The sequence below is a fragment of the Phyllostomus hastatus genome, unplaced genomic scaffold (genome assembly GCF_019186645.2).
Source record: "Phyllostomus hastatus isolate PE091 unplaced genomic scaffold, TTU_PhHast_1.1 phas_scaffold_93, whole genome shotgun sequence".
NCBI classification, from domain to species: Eukaryota; Metazoa; Chordata; class Mammalia; order Chiroptera; family Phyllostomidae; genus Phyllostomus; species Phyllostomus hastatus.
Window position 1 is genome coordinate 31,417,689 of NW_025334042.1, and position 19,148 is coordinate 31,436,836.

Genomic DNA, 19,148 nt, shown 5'->3' on the forward strand with positions numbered 1-19,148 from the left:
TTATAACAGACCAAGGAAATTTGTTTCTGAAATAATTTCTATTGCTTCAACTATTTAAAAGCACAGGCACACAGTACAGGGTATCTATGGCTTCCAAACTTTCCAGTTACATAAACTGTCTATATGTAATATTTTGAACATTAAGTTCCCTGTCATAGTACTTGCACTTCTCAATAAAAAAGACCATTAAAAAATGAAAGCATTTAAAATCAATATATTAAGTAATCTCTCATATGCACTTCTCTGAACTCTAATAAATATCCTATGATTCCTCTTCAACCAAGAAAAGCAGCAGGCAGAGAAGATGAAACATACTTCTGTCACTGTAGAAATAACATTATTTCTTTAACATTTCTGTATATTAAAAAAAAACTATGTAGTCTGTAAGAGATCAGAGAAACTTGATGCCCAATTTACATGGAAGACGCAAACCACAGCCTATGCAGAAAAATGGTACATCCCTTCCTAACGCCAAGGTTTGGGGTTTTGGGGTTATGTTTGTGTTTAACTGCTTCGGCGTACTCGAAACCTTGGAGGGATAGGTTACACTGCAGAAGCACACTCAGGTGCTACACAGTAGCGGCCTTCTCAAACCCGCCCTCGCCCGGTTCCAAAACAGAATCCACAGCCCCTTAGCAAAGCAAGGAGGGAAATAAAACACTCCACCGCCCTGAAACCAACCGAGAAGGGGCTAGCTGGAACCCCACGAGTCAGTGCGCCCCGAGTGCAGCAAGCGTCCCCCAAGTGCCCTTGGAAGCAGCGGCCCGCAGGGAAAGCCGCGCCCGGTCCCGGAGGACTCCAGTTCCGCCCGACGGTTCGTCCCTTACCCACCCCGCTCCTGGGACCCGCCAGGCCCGCCGCGCCGGCTCCGCCCCTCGCTTCCCTGCCAGGACCCGATTCTCAGCCCTGGGGCCAGGCAGCCCAGGGCGGGCAGGCGCAGCAGAGTCCAGGAAGCCCCGAAGCCCCAAGCAGCACCGTCGTCCCGCAGGCCGTAAAGGCTGGCCGGGGAGCGTGCGCCGCCGCAGCCCAGGCGAGGCCCGCGCCCCGGGCTTTGGCCTGAGCGGACGTCGGTGTCGTTTCTCACCTGCGTTCCCACCACGACGATCTGAGGCAACTGGATGATGTCGGCGCCCACCGTGTTGAAGACGTCCTGGAGCTTGTTGATAACAGGAATTAGCGCCTCCATGACTCGGAAAACACGGGACCCCCCGCCCGGCGGTCCACAGCAATGAATGGGGCCAGGGCCCAGATCCCGCCTCCTTCCTCCTCCCCTCCGCCCTCTCCTCGGGAGACGGCACCCATTGGACCCTGAGGGGCAGCTACCTGCCCCCTCCCGGCAGGCCGTGCGCCAGGAGGGTGGTGGCAAGGAACAAAGCCTGCCGGGAGTTGTAGTTCTGCAGCATACAGCCAACGCCTACGAGTTCCAGAAAACTGTGCGGCACTAGCGGGTGCCTAGCCGCGAGGAACGCTGGGGTACTTCCAGGCTCTAATCAAAAGATTAGAGGGCGAACCCGGAAAGGAGGAGGAAGGAGATATATTTATGCCTCTGCTCGAGACATATTGAGTGGGAAAATGTGAAATTGTGTTAAGTACAGCAGAGTCTCTTGATTATCCAAGATGTCATTTCCTTATGAGGATGCTTTCTCAATAAGGACGGGTTGGAAAGCCGTCCTTAAATAGCTCCTAGCCTCCGACAACCCCAGCCCGGTGCAAAAGGTCTGTAGGCTGACAGTAGCTGGCGTGGGGTGCTATTTGGCAAAAATACAAAACCAGCCCAGTTTAGAACACGGTTCTTCGGGATTTTTGTAAAAACGTGTTCGGAAATTGAAAGTGTCAGTTTTAAAGGGCAAAGGCTGGGTCCTTGTTCTCTATATTCGGTATAAAATGTTATTCGCTGTGGCCTGATTCCCAACAAAGTGAAGATCTGATAACTGTTCTGCTAGCTTTTTGCAAAGTGTTCCTACTGTTCTATTCCTAAATGATGTTTTTCTTTTTAGCCAGATACTATCTTCTCATCCAAACCTCCAAGGTTTCCTGTCTCAAAGTAAAAAAAGGTGGCATTTGAGCAAAGATCCAAAATAGGTGAGGAGAAAGCCCACTTCCCTACTTTTTCTCCATAGCACTTATCTCTATCTAGCATGCTATGTATTGAACTTGGTTACACTCTCTCACCTTTTGCTAGATTTTCAGCTCCTAGAGGCCAGGGATTTTTTACTGTTTAACTCACTGATGCATCCCCAGCCCCTAGAAAGTGACAAAATAGTCTCAATCTCAGGCCCCTCTGGGTTTACAGCTCAACAGAGGATCATTATAAATAAATGGGAAAAGTCTATAATTGGGTGTATTATGGAGCACATACTCGGACCACTTTTTGCAGTCTGAGGGGAGGAAAGTTCAAGCAAGACTTTCTAGGAGTCACTAGATTTAATCTCCATGAGGGTAAGGACCACCAGCAGTATGGCAGCAGTAGATACCATACACAACTACAGCCACCCACACTAGCCCTGGGGAACATGCTTGACTTGTTTAGCAAGACATATGGTAGGCACTCAATACATATTTTAAGCAAATGAACGAAGGTAAGCTAAGACCTGAAGGTCCACTAGTGGTGATTCAGCATATTACCGAGTTTCATAAACATTGCCTTCTCTTTGATTCTTTTTAAAAACAAAAATTTCAGAGACAAAGTGAGGAAAAAACTTCAAAACTCCAGAAAACAGAGGGCAAACAAGAGAGAGGGGGTCAGTGCATGGTGAAGCTCCGTGGAATAGCCAGTAACTTTCACAGGGGCAAGCTGCCCCTAGACAAAAATGATGCAACTATAACATTTTCCCTTATTTGTGGCACCAATAGACACAGTTTTTTTCCTAACTGCTAATGGCAAAATTAAAAGAGCAAGCATACAATATATTCCAGAAAGACAAATGTCATGAATTTTACAAGGCATTATATATTTCCATTTAATTATTCCATTCAAATATCTCTTGTGATGGAACATCCAGAGCCTTGTATTAACATGCCTCCAGAACAATAGGAACTGCTTTTTAATTCTATTTTTTTCTAGGGGAAGGAAGAATAATCACATGGCCAGTGCTGAAAAGTTCTATCACTATCATCACCAGTTAGGTTTAAGCAGGTTTGTCCAGTACTTGTTTAGACACTAGAGCATTGAGTTTATTGGGCACATTAAAGTGTTTGAGGCTAGAGGAGCAGGAAGTGGTGAGGCTTTGAAAGAGAGTGGCTCTAATGCGATAACATTAAAAAAAAACCACACTCAACGGAGGACACTCTATGTGCAATGTTTGCTGGAAACAAAGCAAATCAATTTGGCTTTTCACATTTTAAGTCCAGAACACCCTTATTTGTGGGAAAGCTACTTAGCCAGTAAGTATGACTTTCCTCATCTAAAGTAAGGTAATGTGTTTCTGAGTGGGCTGCTATGAAATCAAATTAAGCCATTACCGGGTACTGTCTCCAAAGGCTTTTAAAAAATTACTCCCTCAGCCTTCCCTTTCTCACTATACATTTGTGGTTTAGGCAGAACGGTTTGGTTGCAAGTCACAGAAATTAAATTCAAACAAATGGACTCAAAACAAGGCATTACTTAACTTATACAACCAAAGGGCTAATAAGGCTTCGAAAACAACTGCAACCATAGGCTCCAGAAGCATCAGGATTCTCCCTCTCCTCCCCTCCCCTGCCCTCCCCTCCCCTCCTCTCTCTCCACGTACTTCATTCCCTCACATCAGTTTATTCCTGTGAATGAGGGGAACAGGCAGTGGCAGAGGCCCTGCAGGGGTGTCCAACCTGCAGCCCACGAGCCGCATGCATCCCGGGATGGCTGTGAATGCAGCACAACACAAAATCACAAATTTACTTAAAGCATTATGAGATTTCTTTTGTGATTACATGTCACCATGTTTTTTAACATGTGGCCCAAGACAACTCTTCTTCCAGTGTAGCGCAGAGACGCCAAGAGGTCGGACACCTCTGCTAGAGGATCTCACAGACAACTCCCTTTGAGCAGATGAGGCTGAGCAAATTTGGGAAGGAACTGAAAACAGGTTTCTACCCTGATTCTCTGGTATATGAATTGCCTATTGTTGTCTTAACATTATCACAAACTTAGTGGCTGAAAACAACAAAAATGTATTATCTTACAGTCTTGTAGGTCAGAACTGTCACTGAGTTAGCGGCTCTCACTGAGCTAAAATCAAGGTACCGTCAGGGCTGCATTCCTTTCTGGAGTCCCCACAAAAGAACTCGTCGCCTTGTTTTCTCCACATTCAAGACTGCTCACATCCCTAGCTCTCGACCCTCTTCTGACATCTTCAAAGCTAGCAATATCACATCTCTTTGACCCTTCATTGTCACCATGTCTCTCTCTGACCACAGGCAGGAAAGGTTCTCCATGTTTAAGAACCCACGATTGGATTGGCTCCCCTGGGTCACCCAGGACAGCCTCCCCTCCACATGGTGTGTACCTTTCATCATGTCCGCAAAGTCCCTTTTGCCATGTGAAGTTCACGGATCCCAGGACTCAGGGCATGGGCATGTGAGAGGGGTCCTATTTCTGCCTACCACCTGGGTGAAGGTGAAGGGCCTCACCAAGCAAGGCCATTTAAAGGCCTTCCCTGAGAATTTTTTTCACTTGAGTTAACCAGAGAATTTTTCTCTCCCATTATGGAGCTATAATGATGTGAGTCACTGTCCTCAGAGATCATATTTCCTACCACATGGAATAAATCGTTTTTGGAAAATAGAGTTCTTATTCATTGTAAAAAAACTTCCCAAATCCAACAATTGTTCCCTATTTCTAAATGTGCAAATATACCACATAATCTAGGAATTCTAATCCCCGGAAATAATCACTTCCTCTTTTCTTTGTTGCTCTTTTCACATATTATTACACTATTCTTTACTGAGTGCTTACTGCATGTGAGGCACTGCACTATGTATTTTACAATTGCCTTGTGGGATAGGTTTATGGATGTGGCAACTGATGCTTCAGGTGTTTGAGTGGAGAGATACGTTTACATGGCTAGCATGTGGCAGAGCGGGGATCAAAAGAGGCTCTTTGTCCGACTCTTAACATCTACATGTACTTCCTTATTTCTTCACTCATTTCCTCACTTATTCAACATATACTTATTAAGTACCCACTAGGCATAAGGGTCTCAGCCAGCTGCTGTATTTGCTAAGGGGAGGGGGGACTGTGGTTATGTCCACTATTTAGTGTGGTGCTTGACGCATAACACCGCTCTGATAAACTTGGGGTTGGGCTTCCTTTTATTTTACTGGAAAGTCTGGAAAGAAAAGATTTAAGCAATTGGTACAACTACAGCTAGGATTTACAATCAAACCCAGAGAAAACATATTGAGCTAGCCTGGAGTAGGACTCCTCATCAGAACAGCTGCTGTGTTACTTTGCAAGGGAGTATGCTGGCTTTGTTCTGAACTAAAATCTCTAATAAGAGAAACTTTATTTTAAATTAAATTAATAACTGGAAAAGTTTTAGTAATCCTTGAAAAAGACCCTTCAGACAATTTTTATGACCTAAGTACCCAAATTAATGTTATGCCAGCATTTGGATCATCAGGCATATCCAAGCTGCCCTTATCCATGTCTTGAAACTATGGTGGAATATACAGATCTACTGTTAATATAAAACACACAACTCCAATGGGGAAGCCTCTTTATCATGGTTTGGAAACTGCCAGTGTTTTGCAAAGATGATAAACAGCTTTAATCAACTTGCACTGTCCCCACAGCCTCAGGCTTTAACCCAGGCATTGTCAGCAGGTGCAGGAAATTCTCTGCAGAGGCAGTGGGGTCAGGTGGGGTGAAAGCCAGCGACTGAATCTGGTGAGATACCGACAGACAGCCCACTAGAGGGCAGTGTGACAACACAATTAAGAGTAGTAGAGTCGTCAGACACAGAGGGCCAACTGGTGGTCGCCAGAGGGGACGGGTTTCTGACTGGGTGAAAGAGGTGAAGGGACAAGAAGTGCAAATTTTCAATTATAAAACAGTCACGGGGATGTACGTGCAGCATTGGGGACATAGTAATATTGAGGACTGTGAATGGTGTCATTTGGGTACTGAAAATATCAAGGGGAATGTAAAAACAAAAGTGTAGTAGAGGCCACGCATCTCCCTAGACTATTCTTCTTTTTCTTCCACACCCATACACCAGAGGAACGTAGCCTTTCTTTTAATCCTCTCACCCTCAAAACATGGGTCAAGTTGGACTGTTTGAGATGATGGAGTGTTTCTACCTCACAGTAATGCCGAAAACTGAAAATTTCCATGTTAGACATTTCATCTTAAACCACTTTAACCCATGTTTGGGAACTTCTCATTGGCCTTTTCTCTACAACTGCACAGTAGGTTCCCTAAATGTCGTCTGAGGTTCTTAGACGCTTCTCAAATCTCCTTTCTCCTCTGCTCTTCAGGCTTCCTCCTTGTGTTCCCTACACCAGCCCTGCTAGCCCGCACTTGATGCTGAAGAGAAACATAACTTCTCACCCACTGGTGAGCTGCCTTTGTCCATTGAAAGCTCACTCACACACTGTGTTAGACAAAAGGGACATTGGCCTCATATTTCTCCCTTTAACAGCCAGGTCTAGTACAGACTTCGAACATCTTTCCAATTCCTCATCTTTACTTTCTAATCTAAACAGTACTGGGCGGCATAAATCAATTTGAGTATTAATAACCACTTGTCTAGAAATTCCGTAGTCATGACGGATGATGACACACATAAGTGACAGTAAAGTTAGCAAATAAGGCAAGCATAGCACAAAGTACTAAGCATAACATAGGTGGTATGTCTAAAGGTTCGTCCAATGGTTGACATTTTGTTTCTGATGGCTTTTATTTGTTCTAATTCCTCTTCAGTTACTGAATGTTAGACTAAATGGATGGATGGACAAACAAGTTTTTCATGTTACTGTATTTTGCCGTGTGTAATGTGCACCCACATTTCTGCCCCAAACTTTCAGGGAAAAAAATATTTTGTTTTAATTTTTTAATTAAAATCTTTATGTATTTATAAAACTGATTATCATATTCCATAGTATTATTTTGTGTACAAATATTGTTATTGTTTTCTAGAGTTATGCTTTTAATGCATAAACAAAAGAATTAAAAACATTTCTATTGATACAGAATTAGTACCACCTATGTATAATGCGCATCCTTATTTTTCCCTCAAAAATTTGAGCAAAAGGGTGCATTATACATGGCAAATCAGAGTAAATACACTTTACCAGGCTGGTCAGGGACTAACGAGATGTTTATTTAGAACGAGTACAGGATGAGAGAAAAAGTTCTGAATTAATCATCCTCTTTACAAAGCCATGATCTTCCTCCCAACTCCTGAGCTGTGAAATAGGAATAATATTACTAAGGATGTGATCTACAACCAAAACAAAAGCAAGCTTTTAAAAAGCATTAGCAGCACTAGTGCCTTACTGCAAATGTAGAAAATGATGCACCCAAAAATCCAGACAGCAGTCTTAAATGTGTGCTACCATTCACAGGAATTGTAAAAACAAAAACAAAATAAAAACGAAAACAGAGCGGGCATGAAATACTATATTAAGCGCTAAAGATACAAAGGGGAACAAAACAATTTAGTGGCATTGCTCTAAACTCCTCAAATCTCCTTTCTTCTCCTTTCTTCATCTCAAGAAGAAAATGAACAAGGAACCAGAATTAATAGAACGGAAGTCAGCACATTCGAGAAGCATCTAGCCTGGGCTTCCTGGATTAGAGCATGAATAGGAATCGACCAGGGAAAGAGAAGGAGAAAGAACCTCCAAACCAGGCAGAGAGCAGCCACTTGTGCAACAATGAAGAGGAAGGAACGAACATGATACATTCTGGGTGCTTTTGCATAGTTTGGTGTTGGCTACACACCAGGCAGGAGGGTTGGTGAGGGCGTGGTGAGCAGCAAAGCTACTCAGAGGTGCAGTCGTGGAGGGGAGGGGCTGGAAGTGCAGCACAGTGAGGAAGCAGAAATGGTCATGGCGAACATCAGAAGAGTGAGCGAAGAGACACATGAGCTTATGAATTTTATGAAGGTCACCCTACCTGTCATCCCACTGGACTGGGATGAGGTAAGGGAGAATGGGAAACCAGATAGGGAGCATGGCAGTAATTCAAGTCAGAACTGATGGTAATGTACCCTAGGTGCTAATGATGGAGATGGAGACGCCTGGAAAACGGTGCACTTGTCCAGAGAATGTAAAGAAAAAAATAGCCAAGGGCAGAATGGGCAATTGGAACATTTAAGAGGAGGCAATTAGAAAGATGTTCAAGAAACCATAAAATAGTGACCAAAAAGATAAAAGGAAAAATAAAACAAAATGACTTGCTCAAAATGGCGTGGGCTATTTTTGTTTTTTATTTTCTTTGCTTCAGAAGCTAAAAACTGCATTTCAAATATCATTGCAACTAAGTGTTTCAGATACAGTTTTAATTCCATGAAACAAATGCATTCACACAGGGCTTCGATTCTGAGCTAAACGGTGAGAGGATGAAGAGCTACACAGGCATCCAGTCTGCTAGTGCTGCTCAGGGGGAATGCGATGTGGTTCTGAAGTTCATGGTTCTGATGATGCACTCCTGATCCTCAGACAGTGGCTGACCCGAAGAGATCCTGAGGGTGAGCTCCTGACTGCAGTAAAAGAAAGGGACGTAACTCTTGGTGCCCTAATTGTTCTGGGAGTAATTTCTGGAGATTGAGCCTAGAGCCTGCTGTGCCAGTCATTTTAACAGATTCATAAGCATCCAGTTCAGTATACTAAATTTCTTTCTGCGGAAACTTCATGAAGACTCGAGTATATTCATTTCCTAGGACTCCAGAGCGGAAACTTCATGAAGACTCGAGTATATTCATTTCCTAGGACTCCAGAGCTGGTTGGTTTAAAACAATCAAAATTTATTGTCTCACCATTCTAGAAACTAGACGTCCTAAATCAAGATGTCAGCAGGACTGGTTCCTTCTGAGGGCTGGGGAGGACCTCTCTCCTGGCTCTTGTTGACCCCAGGCGTCTCTTAGCCTGTGGCAGCGTAACTCCACCCTGCACCCTGCACGTGTTCACATCCTCCTCCTCCCAGGACTGCAACGGGAGTTATTTGCTATTCACCAAATAATCACATGGTTATTTCCTAGCCTCCTTCACAGTTCAGTTGAGGCCATGTGACTAGTGCTGCAAGATCTGCGAGCAGAGGTACCATGTATTCCTTATGCACTGGGTCAGTGCAAAGCCTTGCTGAGCCTTCTGCCTCCCTTCCTCTAGCTTGGCAAACTCTGAAGCCACAAGTTGAGTGAGGTAGCAAGATGATCCACCCTTAGCTTGGGCCCCTGAGTTTCTACACGGAATAGAGTTCTCTGCCAAACATGTTAGAATGCAAAATGAGCAAAAAATAAATCTTTGTGGTGTGGAGACATTAACATTTAGAGGTCTGTTGCAGCAGTTGGTGCTCAGTATCCTCATTAGTAGAGCAGACTAACATTACTGGGAAAGCTCCTGTTCTGTGGGTTCAGCTTGCTCCTGAAGTGGGCTTTTTAAAGCATCTGCTAAAAAGAAAAAAGAAAAGAAAAAGGGAAGGGGTGTTGTCTCTCCAAACAAAGACTATCTAAAAATAAGAGTATAAAAATCTCTACATATCTGTAATAGGCTACATATGCTGTTATAACAAGATGCCACAGACTGGGCAGCTAAGCAACAGACATTATTTTCTCACAGTTCTAGAGGCTGGAAGTCCAAGATCAAGGAGCCAGCAAGGTTGGTTCCTGTTAAGATCTTTCTTACTAGCTTGAACGCTTGACTCCTCCCATTGCCTTTGCTCTGAGCACATGTCGGGGGAGAGCCCTCCGGTGCCCCTTCCTCTTCCCACAGGACACCAGTCCTATCAGATTAGGACCAGGTAACATGAATTACCTCTTTACATCCCTGTCCCAAAATACAGTTACACTGGGTATTAGGACTTCAACATATAAATTTAGGGGGGACCCAATTCAGTCCCTGACAATATCATTACATAAATAATAGAAAATATGAAAAGCTCCTCATCTCTGATCACTCTCCAGAATGGAAGCACTGTTAGTAGCTTCTTTCTGTTCATACTTTTCACTGTTCTGACACAACATATAACATAAATTAGATCACAGAGTGAAAAAAGCTCCCTTTCATTATAGATTTTATTCACTCATTGCCATATATCTTCTGTATCAATATATAAAAATCCCCAAATATTCTTTCAAACAGCTGCATAGTATTCTCCTATAAAGATTATATGATACCTCACTTCGAATTTATTACAGGCAATGTTGCAGAAAATGTCCTTACATATGTATATATTTATACTTTTCTTAGAAATTCAGTGTGGTAGCTTCTCAGAAGTGGAACTACTAAGACAAAGAGTATGCATCTTTAAAATCTAAATAGATACAGGTGTGATGGTTTATAGTTCTGGCAAAAGTACAATGGAGTACTCATTTCCCCATGCCCACCCTAGGACAGTATCAATATTTTTAGTTTTTCTATTTAATAAGTTAAAAAAAACAACCATGAGTGAACTTTTTAATATGTTGGCCTTCTATAGTTCTTTTTCTGTGAATTACCTATTCATATTCTTGGACTATTTTTTCCATCGCATTATTTTAAAATATTCATTTGCAAGAGCTCTATGCATTTTTGTCTTTCAATTTTGTTCATTTGTTAATCATAGAGAAGTCAAGTTACAGGCCGAACTCTGGCCTTTTTACAGATAGATGGTACCAATACGAGTGCTGGGGGTTAGGAATCAGACTCCAAGTCTTGGAATGCAGCCCGGGCAGAGATGGCCTCAACAAATGCCTCCTTGGTGCCTAAGTGCAGCACTTAGAATGCCTTATCCAACAACCAGCCCAGCCACTCTGCCTGAAGAAAAACTTGACTCTTGGAGAGGGGATTTTTTATGTGTAACAGCCTAATGCTGAGCCCACTGGCTACTTTATTTGTACTCACAGCATCCACTGGGGACCACAGGCTTGGGCTGAGAGATAAAAACCTTGCAGATGAACAGCAAGGAAAGAAGACTCTCCACACAGAGCTATATTAAGGAAGCACTTGGAGAACATTTAGAAAAAGAAGTGACTATGCATATTTATATATATATAATGAAATTATACTTGTATATGATTCCAAATACGAGTTTTCCAAAAAACAAGAAGAATTAGGGGAGTAATGAAAAACAAAAATATAAACAATAAGAATCTCACATACCTGGAGCTTGAAGGGACGTTAGCAATTTTCATCACTTTAAATTTTAGTCCAACAATATTTTACAAGTAAGGAAACAAGGGCTCAGAGAGGTAAAATGATGTGCCCAGGTTCACTGCTCCACTTACTGGTTTACTGGAGAGATAGGTTTGGAAGCTCCCTGATTTTGGAGTAATTTGTGTCTCTGGATTTAAAAAAAAACCCTCATGCATTTTAACATGACTTTTAGCAGAATTAAAATGTTGTAAGTTACTAATCAGGCTTTTACAATTATTTTACATCCCTGCCCGAGCCCCAGCCACACTCTTTGGTAGGAAGTGAACTCAAGCCCTGAAGTCAACCCAAAGCCTCAAGAAGTAGCATTGCAGGATTTTTTACCCACAGACTTGGACTTCACCTAGACAATCAGCTCCCATAATCAGCAGCTCAGAGCTTTGTTCAGTGGATAATAGCGATATATTTAAATGACCATCTAAAAATACTGTTTCTTGTGCAAATACCACATAATGGACTCTGAGGTCCCATCTTCACTGTAGAAAAACAGAATATTTCCTTTACTGAGACGAAACAACATGGCTGTGTTTTTACTTAAGTACAGAACCAAAACAATGCATGAATCACTTCCTCTGTAAGAGAGCGAACTGCAAACTAAGTGCTCGTTATCCAAACCCTGGGCCAGGCCCGTGCTGCCAGCCCACTTCCTCAGGACCTGTCTCTCAGCGTTCCTGACTCTTTCTCAACAGCGACCAGCTGCCTCTAATTTCCTCACCGTCCAGGTGCTCTGCTGATGGTGGTGATAGTGGGTTAGGATTGATTATTTAACAGCAAGAATCCATCATGCAAAGATTAAGATTTTTAAATCTTTGACTATGTTCTTAAACCCTTGATTAGGAATCTGGCTTTGTTATTAAAATAATTTAGCTATATACGAAGTTGCTTTATTTTCTTCTTAGCCACTATTCCAAAAGTGTGCACCTCTAGTAATCTGATGCTTTGAAAGGTTCTGTTTATTTTTTTCCCCTTTATATAACCTGGCTTTTATAGTCAGTGTTTATTGAATGCCTGCAATGTGCCAGGCACTATGCTGAGAACTGGGGACATCAGTGATCAAAACAGATAAAAATCCTTACCTTTATGAAGCTTATGTTCCAGTAGGTATAGACAAACAATAAAAACAAACATAGAAATAGCTAATTATTTAGTCTGTTACAAGATTTTAAGTGCTATGAGGAAAAAAGAAGTCAGATTAAGGATGAATGGGAGTGATATGTTGTTAGTGGAGGCAGTTGGAATCCAAGATACCATGCATGGTCAAATGAGACCGTGGTTTTTGCTGAGATTTGAGCAAAGACTTTCAATTGGCAGAGGCGTTCATCATGCAGACCTCTAGGGAAGAAGTGCTGCAAATGCCCTGGCTGGCATAGCTCAGTGGATTGAGCGTGGGCTGCGAACCAAAGTGTCGCAGGTTCGATTCCCAGTCAGGGCACATGCCTGGGTTACAGGCCACGGGCCCCCAGCAACCGTACATTGATATCTCTCTTTCTCTCTCTCTCTCTCTCCCACCCCCCCCCTTCCCTCCCTAAAAATAAATAAGTAATTTTTTTAAAAAAGAAGTGCTGCAAGAAGAGGGAAAAGACAGGACTGGGTGCTGTAAGGCTGGAGGGCAGCTGGCTTGGTTTAGGAAAAGCAAGAAGACATGTACAGGGTGGTGGTGGGGGGAATATATTGTGAAGCCACAAAAAGGACTTTGGCTTTGACTCTGAGAGAAATGGGAGCCCCTAGAGGGAATGGGGTAGAGAAGCAGCATGATCTGACTTCTGTTCTAACAGATTCCCCAGGCTTCATATCTGACTGTGGGAAAGGGAGGTGAGCCAACCAGTGAGCCAGTCAAAATTTGGGAACTGAACATATATAATCCTGAATGAAATAACATCCAAGTCTTTAGAGTTCATTTAAGGATGTATTTATTTACAAGATACAAATGTTTAATATTTAATAGGAATTAAAGTGCTTAATTTTACATTTCCGATTCTCTGCTTTTATGACCAAATATACATATGTTACACAGTATGTACACTATCTGCAAGTATTTTACATTCATACACCTAGAAAAGAAAAATTACTTTTGTGTACACTTTTCACATTTGAGTTAATTCTAAAATCTTACATACCTTTTCAAAGTGATCAGTCAACAATTCAAAACCCAGATAACACTTATTCAAAAATATCATTCAACTGTCACTCACAAAATGAAATGCTAGTTTGGTAAAATAAAAACAAAACACAGTTTTATATACAGATATGATTGCTAATGAAGGGAGACCCCCCCGAGTGATACATTCCAACATCCATATAATGTGTAATATATGATGCAATTCTGTCATCATAATGGTCCCTACAGAATATTATGTCTCTCCCCAAACCTACATATATATCACTCTATGTATTTGGTACTCACTTATTAAAATACACTACAATGAAATTTCTTGATTTAATTCATCACTAATTCTACCTAATCTTACTAATTCAATCTATGATGCATTTTAGAAAAGCATGACCATCATATAACTCAGGGACCCAACAAGTTCAAAACGAGCTTGTCGAGGTCATGTGCTCTTTCATCTCAAAACACGAAAAAGACACTACACTCTGCCACGTATCCAGTGCAGAAAGTAAAACACTATGGTGAATTTTACAGGGATTTTATTTTTTACCTCGGTAAACAGTGCCAAAAATGACCCAGTAGAATGAAATTATTTTTTTAAGCCTAAAGGAAAAAGGAAATAATGACAAGATACTAATGATATAATTTAGAAGCCAAGGTGAAAGGCCTGGGTGCAATAAATCCCACCAATGCACAATTATATAGATTTATATCTTATAGTTTATATCCCTTCTGCTGCTTAGTATTTTACTCTTATCTCAACACACAGTGCTCTGATCTGGAGACCAGCAGTCTCCTTCCGTCCACCTCTCTGTTCATTCCTGTGTGTTTTGGTTCCTCATTTTACTCCTCTCTACCCTATCAGTAACAAAAGCAACGTTATCATCTCATGACATGATTATGGGCATAAATAAGGATGAATTACACTATAAATCGATGTGAATAATTTATGTTAAAATATTCAAACTGAAAAAAGTTTCTACAAAAATTTCATTTCTATGAAAAAACAGAATTGGAATTCAACAGTATTTTTACATATATACATATACTCAGAAATTCACAGAGAGGGTTTTAAAAGTAGATCTAGTGGTCTTTATATATCATATACATATTTTTCAAATCTGGAGAATCTCTAGTAAATAGTAATATGAAAATAAAAAGCAGTTGGATACAACTAAAACTGGATGAGAATAAAGAAATATGGTCCACCTACAGATGTCAATACAGCCCTAAGAATAAGACCTGGTTAGCCACAGTTTTAATAGTGATACATTCTTAAAGAATACAAAATTTAAGAATGAAAACATTAAGACATTCTTGCCCTTTGAATTAATTTTAGCTTATATATACCATGTGCTTAACCTTAGACTCACTCACACAAACATCATGTGATGTAGGAAATTTTCATTATAATCTGTTCTGCATTATAGCAAAGATAACTGCAAAAAACAAGACCCTTGTTCCCTAGAAGTTTATTTTCTCCTGTTGGTGCCTTTTCCTCAGGATGGATCCAGCCCAGAAAGATCATTATCAGAGTTATCACAGACAATATGCTCAGAATAAGAACTTAAGGCTTTGAACAGAGAGAGATGAGATCTCAAATTTAAAGAGAATAAAACACCCTGTTCCACAAAGTAGACAAGAAAAAGAAAGACATTGTGAACTCGCAGAAGTATTTTTGACCTAAGATTTTTAGAAGGCATTACTGAATCCTTAACAACCCTGCAGCACTATGAAGTTTGTAGTTTTGTTTTGTTTTTTTTAGGACCACAGCAAGTATTCTTTTAAAAAAATTCAATGTATATCTATAGATGGGGATGGGGCACATTTAAAAGGCTAGTTCTTTCAAAAGTTCAGTAATTTTCAAAAACAGGGGTATTAAAAAATGGGGGTAGTTTACACAGTGAAGGTAAGTGCACCCACCTGGGTGTCATTAAACATCGTGTAAAAGGAAAGGCTGCTGATAAAGCAGTGCAGGTGTGCTCTCGTGTTCCTCACCATCCTTGCCAGCAGGTATCTGAGTCCAAGGACTTATGCCCACTCCTCACACACTTTCTCCTCCCTATACTGAGCAGTGAGTCACACTGTTACTTCTAGGAGTTCATGCCCTATGTCCTGTGGCTAGGGGCACTCACATTAAAATTTCAGTATAAAAACACACCCTGAAGAGTTTTATTGCTTACATACACAACAGCAGTGTAGATGCTATTATCACAAAAGTGGCTGGTGGCTTTTTCATCATTAAAACCTGGAGATCGGTCTGCACCACATTTCCTACTTAATATCCCAAGTGGGGTAGATGTTCAGTAAAGCAAAATTTACATTTAAAAAAATTGGAATGTTCTATCATGAACAGCAGTTTTTAGCAAAAAAGTATATATTTTTTAATTTGGAGGAAGGGCACTTTAAAGAAAAGATGACTTGGAAAGCACCAAATTAGAGAAAACAGATAGTAAGACCCACATGGAATGTTGGTTTTAATAGGCAAGCAACCAATTACTTTTTCAGGTTCAGTCTGTCATGACTGCTCAGGTGTCTCAGAAAGCAAAAGACAGAGATTATTCCTGTCACCAGTCATGCTTTGAGGGTTTGGGTTTAGCTGAGTGCTTACTAAATGGCTGGCTGGCTGAGAGTATGCCTTTGCCCTTCTCCAAAGAAAAGCATCCATGACTCTAACAAAAAAACAGGTGAGGCTGCTTCCATTTGTGCTCAGCTGATCAGGTACATGGGGTGAGGTGTGAAGATGGTACCTGGAGAATCAGAAATTCCCTTCTTATAATAGAATTGACTAAATTAGAGATAATTAGAGATAATATTTTAATCAAATTAGAGATGGTATTAAGAGCATAATAATAAATATTCTCTTCATGAGTGTTCTCTCAATAATTAAATAGCACAGATATTTACTGAGCCCACACTGTCCGAGTTACTTCCACTGCAGGAGAGGAACTTACTGATCCGGAAAGTACAGTCTTCCTGCTGTTCAACACAGTTTTCAGAAATAATCTGGCCCAGAAATCTTCTAATTGGCCCTTACATTTCCACTGATCTATCCACATTAACAAAAGTCATCTTCCCCTGATAATCCTTCTACATTTTTATTGCTTCTCTCTTCTTGAGAGTAAGAAAACCAAAGCATCATCTATAGCTACAGTTTAACCTTCTCAGTAACCACCCATGAACACAATGTTGTGTACACACACACACACACACACACACACACACACACACACGGCGGGCAACTAGAAAAGAGAAGCAACATAAAATAGTTCTAAGTCTGTCCCTGATTTAATAGGAGAAGTTGCCTTTATCTCTTTTTGGCTCCAAGTTTTTGGTTTAATGGAAGTGATCACAGCTGGTATTCCTTTTATGGAGGAAGGCAACCTAGCCACGTCGGCCAGAACCAATTCATCCGCTCCTTTGGGGTGGGAGGGTGGAAATAGGAGCTATTTCAAATTTTCTTTAGAGAACCTAAGTAAAAGAGTGAGAATCTCGAATTCTGAGTGAAGCTATGCTACATTTAAGGTGTAATCCCCAAAGGCAGAAGACAGGGAGGTCATTCTTGTGGATTTCTAGACTGATGCATTCGAAGTGATGATATTTGGGATATAACAGGGTTAATGGGGGAAAAAAACAACAACACCCAGATCTAATTTGAGAAAAGGATTAAGTTAAATAGCCAACTTAATGGGAGACTTTTGTCATAACTACAATATAATGAAGAGCAGCCTTCAACACAAGGAATTACATTTTGTCTATTAAGATTCCCCAGAAGGATAAATGAGAAAAGAATGCTCAGACCCTCTTCAATTATCTTGGACCCCCGCCTCCCAAACCTACCGTAAAGCATTGCTTTTCAACATTGTGTTTCCCCTGCTCTTCGCTGGTGAGGTTTAAAGAGTTGAGCATAAACTTCCTTTAATGTCTATCCAGCCCCCCAAACAGGTTATCACAGATGAATTTTGTTTCACATCTGACAAAGGGACAGGCCCACACAGTTATCTTAAGTGTTAGTTACATACAGTCCTCATTTAACCATGCTTAACAGTCTTATGGAAATGAAGAGCAGTGCAGGAAGTGTAGTTTCCAGGTGTCCCAGTCCTGCGGAAGGTCAGGTATCTTGTACAATTCAGGGTTTTGAGAAAATATTTGTTCATGCTGATAGTAACCGTTGGAACAATTAGAGCATTATAAAAGGTATCATAACCTGTATGACTTCGACCGTCCCAGTGACCAAAACACACTTTTTCTCAGAATGAGCAAGACTGAAGCATTATTTAAACCCTCACCTTGTATTTAAATAGAAATTATTAGCACCTTCAAAGAGAGGCACTGTTTTAAATAGGCACAGAACAAAACAATAATACTTTAAAAATATGGTTGGAATTCACTAATATATCCCATGCCACATAAATTACTGCTGTTTCTTATTATAAAAATACCAATACCCTTAGATGTCAATCAGTTAAACATAAATCACCAAAAAACATTTAATTTTAGAACACTGTCCAATTCCAAGATAAACATGCTTTATATTGTAAAAATAAATTAGAGACAAATATGAACCTAAATCTGAAGAGAAAAGCATGTATAGTATATATATTTATATTTAATACTATATATACATAATCACTATATACTTAAGATATTTTATTCTTCAGAGTATTTCTACAAAAACAAGTATTACTTCTTCTTAAGTCAAAAGTTTGAACCCCAACAATCTGCCCTTTTTCTTTTGCTTTAAAAGGACATACGTTATTTATGCAGCTTCAGTTTTATAAACTAAATTAAATAAGTTAATATAATAGCCTAAATTGTACTTGTAACTTTTTTAACTATGGATCTATTTTGGCAACATGGAGGTATATCTTTCAAACTGTTACAAGTCCTACATGTGAAAGAGAAGACATTAAAAGATTTCTTAATAGACAGTAGCCTATTCTAACCTGATAGTGATATAATCACTTAATATTATTTTCTCCAAGACAAAAGTACATATTCAAGAAATAGCTCATTTAAAAAATGCTCCATTTTCACATTATTTCCAACTTTTACTGGCAGAATGGCTCTGCACATTAATTTCACCAGGGAAACATAAGGAAAATAGTCCCCTAACAGATACCTTTATGAGCCTCTTTTTCAACATAAAGTGCTAAGAGATGAGTAAGAAGAGCTGGGAATGTCTTGAGCTGTGAATCTTGAGACCCCCACACAGGCTAGTACTGGAGTTCAGCATTCTGATTTTTATTTAGGTTCAGGATGATCGTCCAAGGTAGCTGAATGCTCGTTAGGACCCTCTGGCGTCTCACCTGTGACAGCTAGAAAGATGATTTTCAGCCACTTCTGTTTCAGTTCCTCACTGTCTGCAGCAAAGCTGTGCACAGACTTGGACTGGGTCAGTTTGAAACTGTGTGGCAGGTCTGCGCTCCTCGGCATGTCGTCCACAATGTAGCCCAGGAGCGGAATGGTGGCCTGGGCTCTGACATCCTAGAGAAATAACATAGTGCATATGAGTGTGAGATGTATCAGCATGCTCCACATGTCCCTTTGTGATCTGGCTCCTACTAAATAAACCGCTTTTCCTACCACCGCTGCACACAGACTCGTACTGTGACTCTCCATGGTCAAAGATGTGATCCAGCAATAGCACGGCGCCTGTACATGAGGCCACTGATAATGTGGACTGAATGAATTAGTGAATGAGAGT

General features: G+C 40.8%; 2 protein-coding genes across 11 annotated transcripts in view; both read right to left on the bottom strand.

Moving 5' to 3' along the window:
• The window catches only part of DNM1L (dynamin 1 like), a 42,202-nt gene extending 40,929 nt beyond the window's left edge, over window positions 1-1,273 (bottom strand). For 6 of the 8 annotated variants that reach the window (XM_045830022.1, XM_045830021.1, XM_045830018.1 and 3 more), the window contains exon 1: window positions 1,085-1,264. In XM_045830022.1, coding sequence (XP_045685978.1) covers window positions 1,085-1,186 — 102 coding nt within the window. In that variant the 5' untranslated portion in view covers window positions 1,187-1,264. Of the gene's footprint in view, window positions 1-1,084 lie in introns of all 8 variants that reach the window. The other 2 variants (XM_045830024.1, XM_045830023.1) reach the window with 1 other exon arrangement.
• A 7,129-nt stretch (window positions 1,274-8,402) lies between these two features.
• The window catches only part of FGD4 (FYVE, RhoGEF and PH domain containing 4), a 214,072-nt gene continuing 203,326 nt past the window's right edge, over window positions 8,403-19,148 (bottom strand). The window contains exons 17-18 of one of the 3 annotated variants that reach the window (XM_045828988.1): window positions 18,751-18,928; window positions 8,403-8,684 (exon numbers count right to left, since the gene is read on the bottom strand). In XM_045828988.1, the coding sequence (XP_045684944.1) occupies window positions 8,611-8,684; window positions 18,751-18,928 (252 nt within the window). In that variant the 3' untranslated portion in view covers window positions 8,403-8,610. Of the gene's footprint in view, window positions 8,685-8,725; window positions 9,591-13,224; window positions 18,929-19,148 lie in introns of those variants that run through there. The other 2 variants (XM_045828991.1, XM_045828990.1) reach the window with 2 other exon arrangements.